This window comes from Pygoscelis adeliae, unplaced genomic scaffold, assembly GCF_000699105.1.
Source record: "Pygoscelis adeliae isolate BGI_AS28 unplaced genomic scaffold, ASM69910v1 Scaffold38, whole genome shotgun sequence".
Taxonomy (NCBI): Eukaryota; Metazoa; Chordata; class Aves; order Sphenisciformes; family Spheniscidae; genus Pygoscelis; species Pygoscelis adeliae.
In genome coordinates, this window is record NW_008825614.1 from 17414999 (window position 1) to 17431487 (window position 16489).

A 16489-nucleotide genomic window follows, 5' to 3' on the forward strand; every position below is an offset into this window, starting at 1 on the left:
TCCACTTGCCCAGGGGAGAGAGGGTGATGTGGCCCGCCGGGGGGCACCGGAGGCTTTCTGGTGCCCGGGTTGCCGTTAGGGTCACCGCCTCCAACAGTAGCCGTCCTAGGCACGGCGAGCCCAGGCCAGGAGCTGGACGTAAGGATCCCGCCGGGGGTGTAAGCTCCATCCTCTTTGCTTCCCTATAAGGCCACGAATGCCACTTCTGAAATGAATTTGTGCCACTTGTTCTCCTCTGCTTGCCCGAGAAGTTGGAGGATATTCCAAGGCTGAGGTTTCTTGCACGTTAATGTGTACCGCTGGCTGGTGCGTCCAGCTGGCTCCCTTATTTGTTCATTGTTATTTTCAAAAGAGGTAAGATCTGGGAAGATGGTGCTGTTGTGCTCTTCCTCCCCCCAGCCCCCGCAAAAAAGGAAATTGATAAGTGATCCTTCACCACGTAATTATAAATATGAGCATTTCTCAGTCATTTTTCATACTAACTGCACTTGGCAAACATTGCCACCTGTTTCAGTACCTGTATTAAGTCTCTCAGATACATTTGTTAGCTTCATAACCTCCTGGAAATACACAGCAAAATAGTGGTTGGAGCAGTTGGAATCAGTGGGTCTCCATCTCTCACCACTTTGACTTACTTTACCCAGAGCTTCAGTGGTGCCTCTGGTGGTGCTAGTCCTGATTTGCAGAACCGGGCATATCTTTGAGCATGAATGATGATGACTTCTCCAAGTTGTATGTATGTGCATGTGTTTGTGTGGTGTGTTGCTGGTTTTCCCACTAAACCTGGCACTTCACGCTCATAGGGGAAGGGGGGGCTTTTCTGCCATTATTGCTTACTTGATTTCTGTTAAATGATTATAAATTAGGTTTTAGGTATCATGTGTAGCTATCAGAGGCCTCTCTCATCCGTAACGAATGCACTGTATGAATTTGCTTGAACTTCTAGCACTCTTATTAGAGCTGTCCTGTTTGCACACATTAATTCTTTCCCATTAGTTGATTCCTGCATTGCTGGGACTGGAAGTTGTTCCAGTATATGACCAACGTAGCTTCATACTGCTGGGGTGATGCTTGTTCACATCCCATTTCTGTTTGCTGGGTAAAAGCACCAGAGCAAGTATCAGAGAAGTTCAGAGGAAAATTTTGAGTTGATTATTAGTCCCTTTGTAGCTATTAGTCCCTTAATAGTGTCTCGATTAATGTTGATCTGGCCACCCTGTGGAACTTGTACCACGACACAAATGGGTAAATGTCAAATAGACTGCCTCTGACAGGGTAGTATTTAGTGAATTATGTTGAACTAAAAGTTTGTTTGTTTGAATAAATGTGTCCACTGTTGCATTAAAGGCAGCTATTTTCAACAGGTTTTGGCTTGTAGATTCACAAATTATTTTCACTGAAGGTACGGCCCCTTCGGTGGTTTAACTTACCTGTACTGTTATTCATAATACATTTGAGCTTGCATTTTGTGGCAGTCTTTTGCATACTCTTTAGAAATAGTCCACAGATCTCCAATGGCTTAGTGCAGGTAAAAAACAACAATTCCATGTAAAACACATAATTAATATAATGAATTATTACTGTTGCCCTGATAGACCTTTCCAAAACAAATACAGCTCTGAAAAGTCCAGTTGTCTTCTCACTTTCACCACTGTCAGTCAGGAATAACTCTATGCAGTCTATGGTGTTATAATAACCAACAACTGGTAATAAAAGTAGGAAGTAATATGTCTACTGTTTTTTTTTCCTTTTAGCATTCCTTACAAAGTATGTCTAATAAAAATAAAATTATTTTATGTAGGGGAAGGAGAAGACATACCACTTTTAGTCGGAATTGTAGAGCTCTTAAGGAAAGTGTAACTCAATATTTTCCCAAAAGATGTGAATACTGTGTAAATACAAATTAATTTTGTGGCTTGCACAGCATGACTACATCTTTAATGCTAAAGTTATGACTATTCTACAGTCAGTAATGTCAAAGCTAGAGGTACATAACATATAATTAACCTGTAACACTCTCTGTCATATGACTAAGGATAATATTGTAGCATACTTCACAGAATACATTAGTTGTGTTATGCTAGTCCCTATTTTCTTACTCTGGTAAAATTTCTATTGTTGCCTAACTAACTAGATTTTTCCTAAGCAGACGTATATGTAATGATAGTTCAGCTAATGATATTATCTTCTGTTGCACGGCTGGAATGACATCAGAGGAGCTATCAGCTCTATGGTCTGTGAGATCTAAACTAATAGACGTGATCTAGAATAACATTTCTGTCTGTGGTGTGGTACTCCAGAACATCCATATAACTCACAGAGTTTAAATTTTCCTTCCAGGACATCAGACACTGGCAAAAGGCTCCTCAGTTGAGAAATGAGAACTTCTGTTATCCGAGTAAACTGATGTATACACATCCTTCTTAAATCACCCAGCTATTTTACGTGTTAACTATGGATTATATTTTTAAAATTTCCCATTACCCATAGGAAGTTTTATTACCAAATTGCTATTTTCCCGATGTTTTGTTAGCTTGCTTTACATAGTCTTCTTTCATGTTGTTTCCTGGTGTTTTAGAAGCTCCAAAATAGTTCTTTTTTGGTCTTTTAAAAATATGCCCTTAAACACTAATTTACTTTTTCTTCTGGGTTAAGGCATTTCCCTTCATTCTGGTGTTGCTTCACTAACAATTTTTAACTGCCTCCTCCTTTCTATATCAATGGTAGTAGCAATAACAGCACCTTAAATTATGGTACTCAGCGGAGGCTGGCAGTCTAGCCTTAATTTAAATGTACAGAGAAGCTGTTAGTCTGTGGAGAGCTTCAAATACAGCCAAATTATGATGAGAACTTTCACACCAAGTTTAAACAGATTTATTAACTTGAAGTTTGGTGGAATGCCCAGGAAACCATGCTGCCGTTCTATTTAAAATCCAACTAATTTTTAAAATTAACGTTTGATCAGGTCAAGTCTATGTACAAAGCTGCCAACCTGATGAGTTGAAGAAGTAATCAATTTGAATTAAATTGATATAATTATATGTCCTTGGTTACACTGAGGTATAAATAGAATAAATTCATTGATGTTAGGATTTGGTTCCATGTTGCTGTCTTTTGGAGCAAATCAGAAAGGAGCCTACAATAGAAAACTCATTTGTAATCTTAACTGTTGCATGCATGTACGTGTAATTTTGAGGTTTTTATTTGCTTTTTGTAACAATTTGAAGTATTTGCAGTAAAATATTGGAGGAAAATGCTAATTAAAAATTAATGGAAAAATGTTTCATAATCTGCTCTAAAGTCAGATACTGGCATTTTTTGTATCCATGTTTTTATTCATGTAAGTGGTTGCCTCTCATCCTTTTTATATTTTTCTGAAGTTTTTGTCTTCCATGTTCACTCATGATGCATTTCTCAGCACAGAGGAATATCGTCTGTGCCTATCAATTTCTTTCAACCATCTTTTGCATTTGTCCTGCAATTACTGAAATTCTGCAGGGTCACCAGTAACAAGCTACTGTTGTTTTGAAAATGCAAACCCCCCTCTCACTGAATGGAAGATGCTTTGGGATACATTTTTGTCCTTCATTTGTGACTCTTTAAGTGCTGTGGGTTTTTTTGAGGGATCACAGCTCTACTACTTGAGACAATGTTTTCCTTCTGTAATCACTTGGGCTCAGAGTGATGTGTGTCTGAATGTGCCTTCTTTATTCTGCAGGCTATGCTCCTCCTCCTCCTCCTGCAGCTCTAAAATGCCAAAATGGACCCATGGTCCTACTGTGTAGATGGTTGTCATTCAGGACAACTCAGTATTGCCTGTTTTTTGTGGATGCAGCTTCCTGGCTACCCCTCAGTCTGTTGCTAAGGTTAGACAGGTTTTGGAAAACCAGACCAACATGAGCCTATTGAGACTAAGTTTGTAGGGTCAAGCGCTGCCTTTTTTTAGGACAAGCTGATATAGTGGGAAAAAATGGACAAGCTTTCAAATATGTGAACCTTTTCTCAAGTCATATTTCTAAAACATCGTGACTACGAGAGCACTACACCTTGCTGCCGTGGCACAGCTATGCACTGTTTGTGAGTTGGTAGTAAACGAGATTCTTTGGCTGAACTTCTGGCAGGAGAAACTTGAGTAGCTATAAAATAATGTGTCGCTCACTAAACACAGAAGAGTTAGAAAAATATGTCAGTGAAGTAATAGGGGTGAGGCTGAATGGATTGGACTTTAAAAACAAACATGTCTGTACAAACTGAGATGTTACTGGGTTCCTTGTGAAGTAAAATCTTGTATAAGGAGTGTTCAGGCTCCCTAATGAAGAAAACGTTATGGGTTTTTACACAGTTATGGGCCACCTAGCTGGAGTGATGTTCATTCGCAAGCTCAGAACTCTTCCAGGAAGAAAACTTCTTTGTGAACTGGAAATACTTTTAGAATGTAGTATATTCAGGTACTTCAGTGGTACTCAAGTGAATTTGGACCAAACTCTTGTTTCACTTTTGCTAGTGAAAATGAGAAGTGACACTACTGAAATGAATGGAATCCCATCAATGGAAGCGAGGATAACCTGGTTCTTTGTGCTTATAAAAACAATAGAGAACTATTTGTTTGTTTATTTATTATATGTATTTATTTATTATAAACAGTAAAAATCATCTCTTAAAAAGTGAATTTGTTTTTATCACACTTAGTTCTTGATGTTTTTGTGTGAGGTGCATTTCAAAATGCTGCAGTGATTTTTCAGCAGTGGTACCCTCTCTAATATTCAAAGGAAACAAGTGCTGCCAGGTGTGAATGCTAGTGGCACATCTCTGTTCTCAACACAGGTTCATAGCTCTACACGAAGCCCAAGTTGATGGGTCTGAGAGACAGCTCCTGTCCCCAGAGTGCAAATGTAGGTTTACTGTAATACATTGAAGACAGGTATGGCATTGAACATGGGCATGGCATTGAAGTATGCCTGGTGATTGACTGGAACTTGAGTATGTCCACTGGGAAATGTAGTGGTACTGTAGGCGCACAAGTTCTCACTCAGCTAAGGTTTCAGTTTGTGTATTAAACATTTTTTACTTTTGGTATACTTCCTGCAAGGAAGGCATTAGTTTTTCAAATGAGGATTCAAAGCCCTGAGACCTCAGCTCAGACTCAGAAAAGGCTCAGCAAAGACCTCACAAAGGACCATGAACCTTTTTGGAGAAACTGAGTTTGTTTGCAGTGAGCTTAGGTTGAGAAAATGAGAAAGTCGTGGTTCTGGTGCAGAACAGGGACAGCACAGGAATAGTTTCTTCTGGAAAAAAAAAAAAGTCCTGCTAGCTACAGCAGTGGAGCTAGGCTTTTCAAAACGTATGTTGTCTGAGGTGTTGCTGATGCCTAGGCTCTGTCTAGATATGCAGGGTAGCGCCCTGAAGGTACTTAGCTGAGCTGACTCTGGAAGAGCTAGCCTTGGTAGCAGAAAACGTCTCCCTACAGCGGCTGAGATCGAGCTTGCATGCAGCACTGCAATCCCAACCTTCCACCTGGACACAATTAATTGGGAGGGTTTATATGTAGTACTATGTAGACGTGCCTATAGAGCCAAAAAGTCTCAGAAAGCTGCCTGGTAGAATAAAGTTTTAAAGCAAGGACCTGAGGTTATTGTGCATAAAGATATTCCCTCCAGCTTAATTAAGAGTTTCTGCTGATACAGATAGATGTACTGAGATTTTGCTGGCTCTGGAAGCAATACTAACAAAAGAAACGTGTACAGTCTTAAACAAGTCTAGTCTACGTTGTTGCTGGGAAAAGGAGGGATAGTCAAGTCATAGGAATTGGGAGTGATATTATGGTCAAGAGTTAGCTGTAAAGGGAGGAGATGTTTCCTGTCATCCAAGCCATCCATTCAGGTAGACAGTGCTGAAAGGCCTTGCAGGACTGTTTCTTCCTCTCTGCATTTAAAATAAGGATGCAGAAGGCATATTCTTACACATCAGAGTGAGACAAAAGAGGTTTGCTATTTATGGATATTTTGCAGCAGCAAAACCAAAGTTTTTCAAGAAATGAAGTGCCATGGCTGAAAAAACCCCAATCTACCTCCAAACCCATAAAATCTTTTGGATTGACAACTGTAGTTTCTTCAGAGTGAGCTCAGATAACCTCTTCTAGCTAAGTACTGAGAGGAAGAGGAAAAGGAGAAGTGAAAGGTTTTCTAATGTCTACCCTAGCTTGTGTAATTAGTAGAAGGGATAATTTGCTGGTTACTCAGCTGAATGATATACCAGCAATAGCAACATGGCTTTAATAACTTGGGAGGAACAGGAAAGAGTTTGTACTTGAGTGAATGTTCCTCTCCCAGCGAGAAGCATCTGAGTCACCAAAAAAAATCAATCACTGAGATCAGGCAGCCAGGTGGTAGCTTTTGGTTTTTTGCTTTTTTGTTAAATAGCAAGATGAATTAAGGGGTGGTCGACCTCTTTAGATGTCCAGGGCTTTGGATGGATTGTGTCCCAATGTTTATATTAGTTCTGTCTAGTTATTTTATAAAACTTTGTTTATCTGGCAGGAAGAATGGAGCAGCGTTTTACACATGTAATGCCAAGCCTACAACTGAATCAAATGGCATGTGCGCAAAATAAACAGGCATTCAGGAGTAACTGCTTGGTTAGTTGCGGCGACTTTGTAGCAGACAAAACCACCAGAAGACTGAGCAAAGTGAAGCATATAAAGTTCAGAAAGATGAATTTTATCTTATGTTGCTCTCCTCCTTGTTTAGGACAGAAAGGCCAAAAAATGCCTACCGTACTATCGGTTGGTTTAGAGGATTATGCCGTTATCTTGTAAACGTGCACTTTTTTTTTCATTCTAGGTGCCACAGGGACTACTAAAGATGTGTAAGTACTTACTCTACTCTTTCAAATATGTAACCCTGGACTTATCTTTAGTCCTACTAGCCTTATACTAGATTTAGTCATACTTGATTCATCTGGCTCCTAACATATAATCAACACCACCAGATGTTTATTGTCTTTAGTGACAGCTTCCATCTCCGCAAAACAACTTCATGTCTTGTTTACTTTTCTACAGATTCCTTCCCTTGTTATTTCTCTAACAGAAATGTCTTTTCTCTGTGTCTGTTGAGAGAGTTGTCTCCCAGAGGTGGTCATGTTACTTCAGACTACTCTTCCCTGTCATGTACCAGTACACCTTTTTCCAAAGGCCATGTCATTGTATGAAACGACCACATAAATTTCCACCAAGCCCTGAGAGAGATTTAAAGAGCCACTGAGGCAAATTTTCCCTCTTTGCAGGAGACCCCATAACCCATCCAGACTTCCTTTTCAAAGTACCCACCTTCTCTAGATGTTCTCCGCATTGAAGATAGTATCTGTCGGCTCCTCTTTCTCTCCCCTATCTTTGATGCTGAGTAGCAGCGGGCAGCCCTACCCATCCTGTTTTTCTCTAAATGTGGAAGGTCTGAACCTCTATTGTCCTGTTGCCCCTTGCCAACTTCTGGTTTTCAGAAAAGCAGCAGCAAAAGATCAGCCTTTCTCAGCCCATTTTTCATTTGCTGATGTAGAAATGTACAGGAACAGCTTTATTCAGCCATAAATTTATTTTCCTATCAAAGGAAACATTAAAGACGTCCTCCCAAGGTCTTGCCTTCTTCTATTTCATGTAATTGGTATTTGCCACTAGAGTTCGAGACTGGGGGACCTGGGAAAGATTTTCATGTTATGCAATAGGAACATTCTTCAGTTTTATTTACTTCATTTAGAATAACTACTCTAATTAGACAGAGGAATCCTGGTGCAGAGACGAGGGCTGTCAAGTCAGATAAACAAGTGGAGAGAAGAGCTTAACAACAGGCTTGTCCTTGCTATTACAGAGCATGGCTGAGAACTAACGACAGGTCTCACTTGGCAGATGAACACTGTTGTCACAGATACTCTTGAGTTCTGTGTTACCCGTGTAGTCTGTTTTCTGGGTTTGCAGTGTCAGATAATAAATAAATTAGAGAAGGCAAGCTTAGGAGGAACCTATTCTTGATACAGCCTGCAGCATCCATGCCCTCAGCACTTTGATATATACAAAACCACTGTTTTTAATTTATATTAGGGCCTTTTTTGTTGTTCAATTTAGATAATTTAAGTGACTTAGAACTGCATCTCTCTCTTCGCTCTTTGGTAGTTTTAAATTTCAAAACTGCAAGCACTGTTAAATTATGAATTTAGTAGGCATGTTTCTGTGCTTAAAGGTATAGGTATATGTAGAACTGCGTTTATGTGTGTGTAAGCATTTGTAGGGCCAGGCTTTAGGAGTTAAACTGGGAACATCCTACTTGTTAGTGTTAGATCATCTGTCATGTTTGAAATAAGTATCGGGATAACTTAGAAAAAACTAATTACTATTGCAGACTTCAACAAAGGGAAAGAATCAATCCTGGAACCATTACTCATTCAGATAAGGATAGCAGAGCCAGCCAAACAACCTGTGTGAGTAATAGCATGGTTGAGCCTTCTCGTCAGACATTAGAAACACAGATCTGTTAATGAGGAATGGCAGTGATGACCCGAAGTCCTAAATCAATCATCCTAACATGCAACAGCAGATTTTTACAAAGGAAGTAAAATACCAGAAAAACTATTTTAGTTTCATGGAAATGAACAGATTTATATTAACTAACGTTATAGATCCACACAAGCTTTTATTTTACACCTTTTCACTTTTATCAGCTAAAGATTAAAAAAAAAAATCCTCTTTAAAAAAGCCCACATTTTTTTTGCTGTTAAATTTCAGTTGTATCAACTCTGGTCCAGAAAAGCATTTAGGTGTGTCCTCACTTATATCGTACTTTTTGATACAGAATACGGTTATTCTAACTCAAGAGATTTCTCGTTTCTTGACTGCGACTCATTGCCAAGGCACCAGCATCTCCTAGAGTGAGCAGCCGGGTGGAAGGAGGGAGGTCTGGATCCTGCTCTGAGCCCTCCCGGGTGGCCGCAAGGAAGCTGCTTTGCCCTCTGGGCCTTGAGTTTCTCCACCAGTAAGACAGTGATGATGATATGATCTTCCTACGCAAAGTGCTGCGAGACTGAGGGCTGCGTGGCGACAAGAAGGACGTATGGTCTGGGAATGTGTACTCTCTCCCTGTGTACTCCAGCCCTCAAATCAACGGTGAATCTGTCGGCCAGCTTCAGCCAACACTCCTGCCCTGCTAATAAAGAGCAGTACATCACTGCTAACTGGAAAAGCTTAGATACAGGAGGGGTAAAGTATATACTAGAAAATAATGCAATGCCTGTGACCTTCAGAATGTGGCTAAGTTCAGAGGAAGATTAGTAACAGTAGGAAGGAAAGGACACAGCAGTTCAAGCCTGTTTCAAAATATTGGGAAGAAATCCATCAACTACAAATGACAGGCCCTTGTTCCCAAGAAACACTGAGAAACTGAGTAGTCGTCTGTCATTTGTGCAAAGTTTAGTGAATCATTTCTGGTGGGACTACTGAGCATGGCTAGCAAGAGTCTGTGTAATGCTCGGCGTGGAGTCATAAAAGCTGAAGTAAGAAAAATGTGGATGGAATTAATTAATGTGAATGCCTGTCATTTGTGATTTTTAAAATGTTATGTGAAAAATAGCAGCTTCTTTTACCATCAAATGGACATAGGACTGATGGATGTAAAAACCGACAGTTGAACCAAGTATATTTTGCAGACTTAGGAGGGTGACAGGAAGCCTCTTGGGACAGACAAATCCTTACCAAAAGAAACATTTATTCTAGCTGAAAATAGAATGCCATTATGTGGATTTGCTGTTAAATCTGCCTACCAGCTACAGGACTTCACCTACGCTGCCTGCTGAAGAACGTGCTCTCTGATCCTCTGCCGTAGATGTCAACAACGTCTGAGGGAAGGTGCAGCAACACGGCAGCAGATCAGTACAAAGCACATCAGACTGCTAAGTTCCTTTTGCCCTCTATTCCTGGTGCAGAAAAGCTTATCCTAGCTTGCTTTTCCTGGAGGACTCTGTAAATGGAAGTATTTAAAGATATTTTTTATGCTAGGTTCTTCCTTCGTCCCTGATATAAGAAGAAGCTAAAGACACATTAGAGGTAGAGAAGGAGAGACAAAGAATGTGCTGGACTCCTGTATCCCCATACCCTCTCTGTGAGTCTGGGAGATGTGGCAATGGGAGCACTGCCAAAACCAAAGGAGTTTCTTTCCATTCTCATTTCCACGTGGTCCAGTGTGGCCATTGCAGCCCTGCTCCCCAGAGCCACCTGTGTTCACCCAGCCTGGGCGCAGAAGCAGCACCTGCCGCAATGGCTCAGCTGGCACCTGGACATTTGAACATGTGAAATTAGTGGACACCTTTCAAAATGGGGCCTTAAGCTACAGTGTGTGAAGGCGAGAGGTGTGTGAATGTGCTTATGCATAAACTGGAACAGCACTCCTTCCCATGCTGCTTAGAAAGGAGTCCCCAGAAAGGGGTGGAAAATGGCTTCTTCCTTAAGTGCTGCCACCAGAATTTTTCTTTCTTTTCCCTCTCACACTTCCATGTTCCTCCCGTCTCTGCTCACCTCCTTTTTCCTAGCAGGACTACAACAGATTGCACCCAGTCATCACCCAGGCAAGAGCTGTGGCCTGTACAATCCCAGATTATATTTGCTATTGTGTGTTTAAGGGAAAAGGTATTGCAAAATTAGACTTTGATTTGTAGCTATTAAGAGGAAAGGAAGAAAGCAAAATGTTTAAAAAAAACCTAGTGTGCTTAATCATAGACTTGGATAATTTGTTTTGCTGAGAGAATGACAGTAATGGTCCAGTGATGCCCTGTTACAGAACATTTCTAGAACATAAGAAAATAGCCCTGTTGCTTAGTAGAGGCTTTTTTTTTTTAAACACTGACATTAATTTCCTGTTGCACAATATTGATTATTATTCTTACAACTGCATTTTAGAGGCTTTGAACTGCGCATGAAGTTGCCAGTGCTTTTAAAGGATTCTTTTCTCTGGATAATGGTTAATCTGGATTATAAAAAATGTTTCCAGTTGTATGAGAAAATCAATCCTGTGACACATTCGGTTGGTTCAACAGAAATGATTGTTTGTGATCTTTTGGCACCCAAAGTCCCTTTCTTAAAGTGTTGTCATTTTTTTTGCTAAAAATACAGGGCTCGTTTCTACCACTGACATACACAGGCTTTCCACTTTCTTCAGCTGAAATTGGTGCACACTAGGACAGAGCAGCTTCACAGTCCTCAAGGAAAGTTATCTCTGCATTTTTCCGGCTGCGTGTGTGAGGACTGCAAGGTGGCTTAGGCTACGTGGGGTCAGAGGAGACAGGAGATGCCGTCTGAAACTCCTCCAGGGAGGAGTGGCAGGAGCGCCAGAGAATGAGGAGTTTATCGCTCCATCTCTCCTGAGTGGTAAGATGTAGGCAAAGGCAGCAGACAAGGAGGCTCACCCCACTCAGTGCTATGCCTTGCGTGAATATCATTTAGCAAAACTGCAGCATACTTAAATTTACCCCAAACCTCTACTATTAAAAGGACCCATGTACCCTTATTCACTGTGATGATGCAAAAAGTACATCAAAATGATACAAACATTACAATATTTGTAATGTTCTGCCACTTAGAAAGAAGGTAAGTGTAAGATAATTTCCAACTTCTAGCAGTATTTTTAAGGCATTCGCTACCCTCCCAGGAGAGTGCTGACTGAGGTTTAAGAGGCATTTTCTTGCATTTAAGGCTGCATCTTGCTACAAGCTCTCTGCACTTTGGGCCAAAATGCCATTGACTTCAGGGGTCAGTAGTGGCATACAGCCCTGACGATTAAACAGTAGGCACATCTACCCCTTAGAATAAATAAATTACAATAAGAAATGTCATATATTATTGTTAAATATCATAGTTCAGAAATGCCTTTCAAGGCTACAGAATGGATTTAGCCCTAATGCTGGGTAAAGGCCAGTTCTCAGTTTTATTGCCTGGGGAGCAGATCAGAAATTCATGGATCAGCTCACGATGGGGAGTATCTTTATGTTGCCCTCATAGTCCAGGCAATTGGTCCTTCAATGGGAATATTCAGGTGAGAATATCTGGGTGAACAGCCTGTGCATGAGCATTTCCACAGCAGAGCCCTCCTTGGGTCATGGTGCCGCCTTCGCTGTTGGCAGCCTTCCCTGGGCACTGCTGTGACCGTATCCCATGGCTCCCTGAGCAGCTACGGTGCAGGACTCCTTCTCAGGCGGTTCTCGCTGTTGCCCCCAGCTGTAGGGAAGGGGTGAAGGATGTCTGTGGACTTGACAGCACTCAAGTTATCTTGCCTCTATTTTTATTGCTAGGTTGTTAGGTTGCAGACCAAGCTAAAACGCAGCTGCTGCCCCGATCCACAGCCAGCCATGCAAGCAGAGCTCAAAGTCCAAATATTTAATCAAAGGTGGGTGAGTGGTTTGTGTGAAGACTGACACTGGGGCACAGACTGAGACTGCAGCACAGGCACTGTACCCTCAGGGAGTAAGAATAAAATTTTTATCTTTTCTATGCTACATTTGCCTTCACGTCGATGCTGATTACTTTACCCCCTGCCCTGGTTCAGCTACACTGGACAGTATTGCAGTGGGGGGAGTCAAACCGCAGTGAATCCCTATCGACCTACAGACTCACCTGTGATTTTAAAAGTAAAAGAGAAGTAATTGCCCATTTATAAAGGATTAGTAACAGTTATTTGGTTTGCAAACAACTCTGACTTCAGGAATTGCAGTACCTCATTTTATGGAGAGGTTCTGTAACATCTTTTGGCACAGCTGCTGTGAAAGTTTATCTTTCTTCATCCTCATTCCCATGCCAGCATGGATGCCCAATCCCTTCCAGTCCTCTTTTGGTGGAATAGCAGACCAGAGTCATTCCTGTTATATGCAGAGTCTTCATACTGCTATTTGGAGCAGTGTGGGGACTCACGCAGGAGAACTGTTAATTTACCTATTTCAGCTCCCAAACATACTTTCAGGCATCGCTGGCGGGGGTCATGAAAACTAAGCTGCATCTATTCTCAATCCTTTTCTTTCTTCTGTACATTAGATTGGAAAATTGTCACTCTTTTTGTGCCTGTGTGAATACTTTATTGAATTGTGGATGATCTGAATTAAACTGGTATCAGTATTAATCCCCTTCTTCCCTTGCTCCTGAATCTACCCAGATGGTGATGGAGTATCTGAAAGAAACAATCTGCTAATGTGCTTTCTATCTTTTGATGTTATAGAGCAGAAGAATCTGTATCAGATGATGACAAAAGGAGGTAGGTGCTTTACCAGGACTGGCTTTATTTGCAAGAGGCTGCAGAGAGTTCTGCCGCCAGATGTACATCCTTCCTTTCCTTCTCCTAATTCCCACCAACACCACCAAAGCAGAGAAGAAGAAAAAAAGAAAAGAGAGGAGGAAATCTCACACAGAGCCCAGTATTGATGATTAGTGAGTTGGAGAGGGGGGGAACTTTGTGGCAAGAAGAGCACATTATCTCACAGCGGTAGGTGATGTGCTCGATAAGGGCCAGTGACCTCTGCCTTCACCCCAGCCCCGCCACAGAAAATGGCATTAGCACCTGTGGGAGATCTCTGCTGGGCTGGAAATCAAAGGAGATGTGACTCTATCATCAAACAAATCAGAAATCAACTTGGAGCCCCAGGAACTGGAGGAGGTGTGATTCATTTGGCACCTAACGGGGCAGAGCAGCATAATGGGAGTCTCTGCAAGTAGCTCCAGGCACAGCAGAGGCTCTTAAGGACCCAGTTTTTCACCTCCTTGCATCAGTCCCTGCTTTTCATACAGGCCTCAGAACCAGAAAATATGCTCTGCGAGGCCATGAAGGAGAGAGGGTTGGGCTATGAAAGTACCTAACACCCTCGTGCTCCTTCCTACTAACAGTTTTCTCCAAGTGTGGCCCTAAGCAGGGTGATGCAGGTCCTATTTATTAACGAGGAGAGGTCAAAGTGCTGTTTAATTGGTGTGCGTTGTTTGAAGTGAGGTGCTTCAGTGGTCCCAATGCCAAATGTTACTATCAGATTGGCTCTGTCCTCAGTTGGATATATTCGGTGTCTAGAAGAAGCTGGGCTAGTGGGGTTTATTGTTACAACACAGTTGGGATTTAATGAAAAATATTAGGAACTTGAGTGAAAAATAGCTCCTTTCACAGGCTTGGGTCCCACTTAAGAGTGACGCTGGCCTCAAGGTTTTTTTTGCCTGGCAGCATATTAGCAAGCACGTGGCACTTAATATGCACTTTCCCCATAGCCATGGGAAAGGAGGGCTCCTCTGAGGATGCTTGTGCAGAGGTGCCCTCCTCTCTGACCATCCATGGTCTTTGTAATGCTGCTGCGTGCTGTCGACATTATAGGGAGGAGTGTTACAACTAAGCTCTGATGTCTCTTTAATTGTTTCTTTAAATCAGGAACTATGGTGGCGTGTATGTTGGCCTGCCGTCGGACGCGGCCGCCGTGGTTTCCAGTCAGACGAAAGCTGCACCGAAAGGTATTGGAAGGTTGCGTATTGCATTTCTCCTGCTTTCTCAGTTTAATTTTATCTAGTAGGATGTAGTTCCTTTAAAAATCAATTATTATTTCAGACAGACTGGCTAGCCTTGGAGCCTCTTAAGGCAGTGGGGATATTTATAATCCTTAAAGTGATTGTTCCCGTTTATTTAAATTTTAACACACTTTTGCAGAAGGATCCTAGAGCAGATGCTGACAATGTAGTACATTGTCTTCTGAACAGCTTCTCCACGCTCTGAGTGCTCTGCGAATTCAAAGAAAACAAAACCCTGTTAGGACTAAGAGGCTGTGATAGATGCACTTGCAGACCCTCAGTGCTATTTTTAGTTTTGAAGGTGTTTACTTGCATTGTGGTGAATTCCAGTAATAACAGTTAGTAAGTGCTTGCTTTCGGGTTTATTTCTGTTCTTATATGAAACTCAGTGCAAACTGTTTCTTTTCCATGTGATGTTTTCGAACAGTGGGAAAAAGCATTAGGTTTATAGGTACTTAATAGACAAGTCAAAAACATAGATTTATGAAATCATGTAATAATTGTTTAGATTTAATACCACAAAATGCTGCTGTCACATATGTACACCATGGAGTTTAGTCACTGACTGGTGCTTCCAAAATTTGCTGCAAAACAAAAAAATGAAGAAAAATAACACTATTAACCGTAGTAGTAGTGGCTGGTTTTGGAAAAGTAGTACCTTTGTTGCATGGTTTTTGTTTTTTTTTAAATGGTGTTCTAAATTAGTGATATGTTACAATGTTTTAACCATCTTTACCTTTTGTTTTCTAATTAAGATTAGAAGGAAATAAACACATCAAGATCCAAACAGCTGGAGGTACAGTATGTCTTAATTAATGTTATGTGCTTAGCATGTATTTGTTGAACAGAAACAAGGTGGCAATGCTCCCTGTGCTGCTCTTGGATGGTCTGGGAATTGCCGTTACTTCTCCAGCTGCAGCATAACTGTTCTAAAGGTTGGACCAGGGGCTAGTTCTCAGTGGTGCAGGTGTAAAAGAAAAAGAGGGTAAAGTCACCTTCTTGGTGAGAAGTGAGAAGCAAGAAAACTCTGTATTACCCCATTTGGGAATAAATAAAAATCAAATGTCCTTGTATTCACCTTCAACCGCACCACAGCTAATCCTGCAGCAGTACTAAGACCTCCCGTGAGAGGTGAGGTGCATCAGCAGTGCCTAGACCAGCGTCTGTAGAGACAAAGCTTTTCCCAGGAACAAGTAATTTGCAGTTAGAAAACATCTCCATTTTGGGGAGGACCTTGAGGACCGAAGTGAGGCACCCACTAAGTAAATTACTGGAGCTTTCCTCTTGCTATGGGATAATCTGTGGGGCTTTGTTCTCCACCGGCCAGAGTAGGACAGTGAAAATTTATAGGCTCTATTCCTGACTTAAGAGTTTCAGCTAACTAATTAACTAAAAAAAAAAAGTCCTTCGCAAGTTCATGTCTGAAGAAAAATAAAACAAGCTAAGCTTCCATTCAAAATTTGAACTGAATAAACATTGACGACTTTCAGAAGGGAACAGTTTTGGTGTCTAGCCAGTGGAGAGGGAGGGAAGCTGCCAACACACTCCATAGGAAGCAGAACCCTTTCCTAATTTAGGTGAAGAGCCAGAAACAGTTCTGGCGGGTCCTGGTGCTGGATGTAGGCCCAGTAGAGCAGAACACACACACGCTGATTATATACAGGGAGACCAACAGCTGGTCATCACACCTAATTTCAGTAACTTGGCTGAGATGTCTAAGCTAGGAACACTGTCACCCTTGACCTGGGCAAGACTGAAGCACCTTCTTGAGGTTGCGGCTTTCCATCTGTGGTTGATGACCAGAGCCTGGGTTAATTAGGTCCTTGTCTAGGTGCTTTAGTTAAACACCTGAGGTTGGGTAGAATCAATCACTTGACATTTTTGATATTCAAATTAGTTGAAAGTGCACTTTGCCTTCATTGGTGCAAGATC

At 41.5% G+C, this 16489-nt stretch overlaps 1 protein-coding gene across 1 annotated transcript; it reads left to right on the forward strand.

The window, feature by feature from the left end:
- Positions 1-4326: 4326 nt before the first annotated feature.
- Positions 4327-15348, forward strand: LOC103924534 (chromosome unknown open reading frame, human C12orf75). The gene is made up of 6 exons (XM_009333063.1): positions 4327-4448; positions 4825-4892; positions 6840-6864; positions 13239-13274; positions 14424-14503; positions 15066-15348. The coding sequence occupies exons 1-6, from the start codon at positions 4327-4329 to the stop codon at positions 15113-15115; spliced, it is 381 nt and encodes a 126-aa protein (XP_009331338.1). The 3' UTR covers positions 15116-15348.
- Positions 15349-16489: the final 1141 nt, after the last annotated feature.

What these genes read in the sequence shown, in the direction of transcription:
- LOC103924534 (XM_009333063.1), top strand. Translation starts at nt 4,327, where the DNA reads ATGGGTTTTTACACAGTTATGGGCCACCTAGCTGGAGTGATGTTCATT. An exon ending in CCTGTCCCCAGAGTGCAAAT is followed by an intron (nt 4,893 to 6,839) that starts GTAGGTTTACTG and finishes TTTTCATTCTAG; the next exon opens with GTGCCACAGGGACTACTAAA. An exon ending in TCAGATGATGACAAAAGGAG is followed by an intron (nt 13,275 to 14,423) that starts GTAGGTGCTTTA and finishes TCTTTAAATCAG; the next exon opens with GAACTATGGTGGCGTGTATG.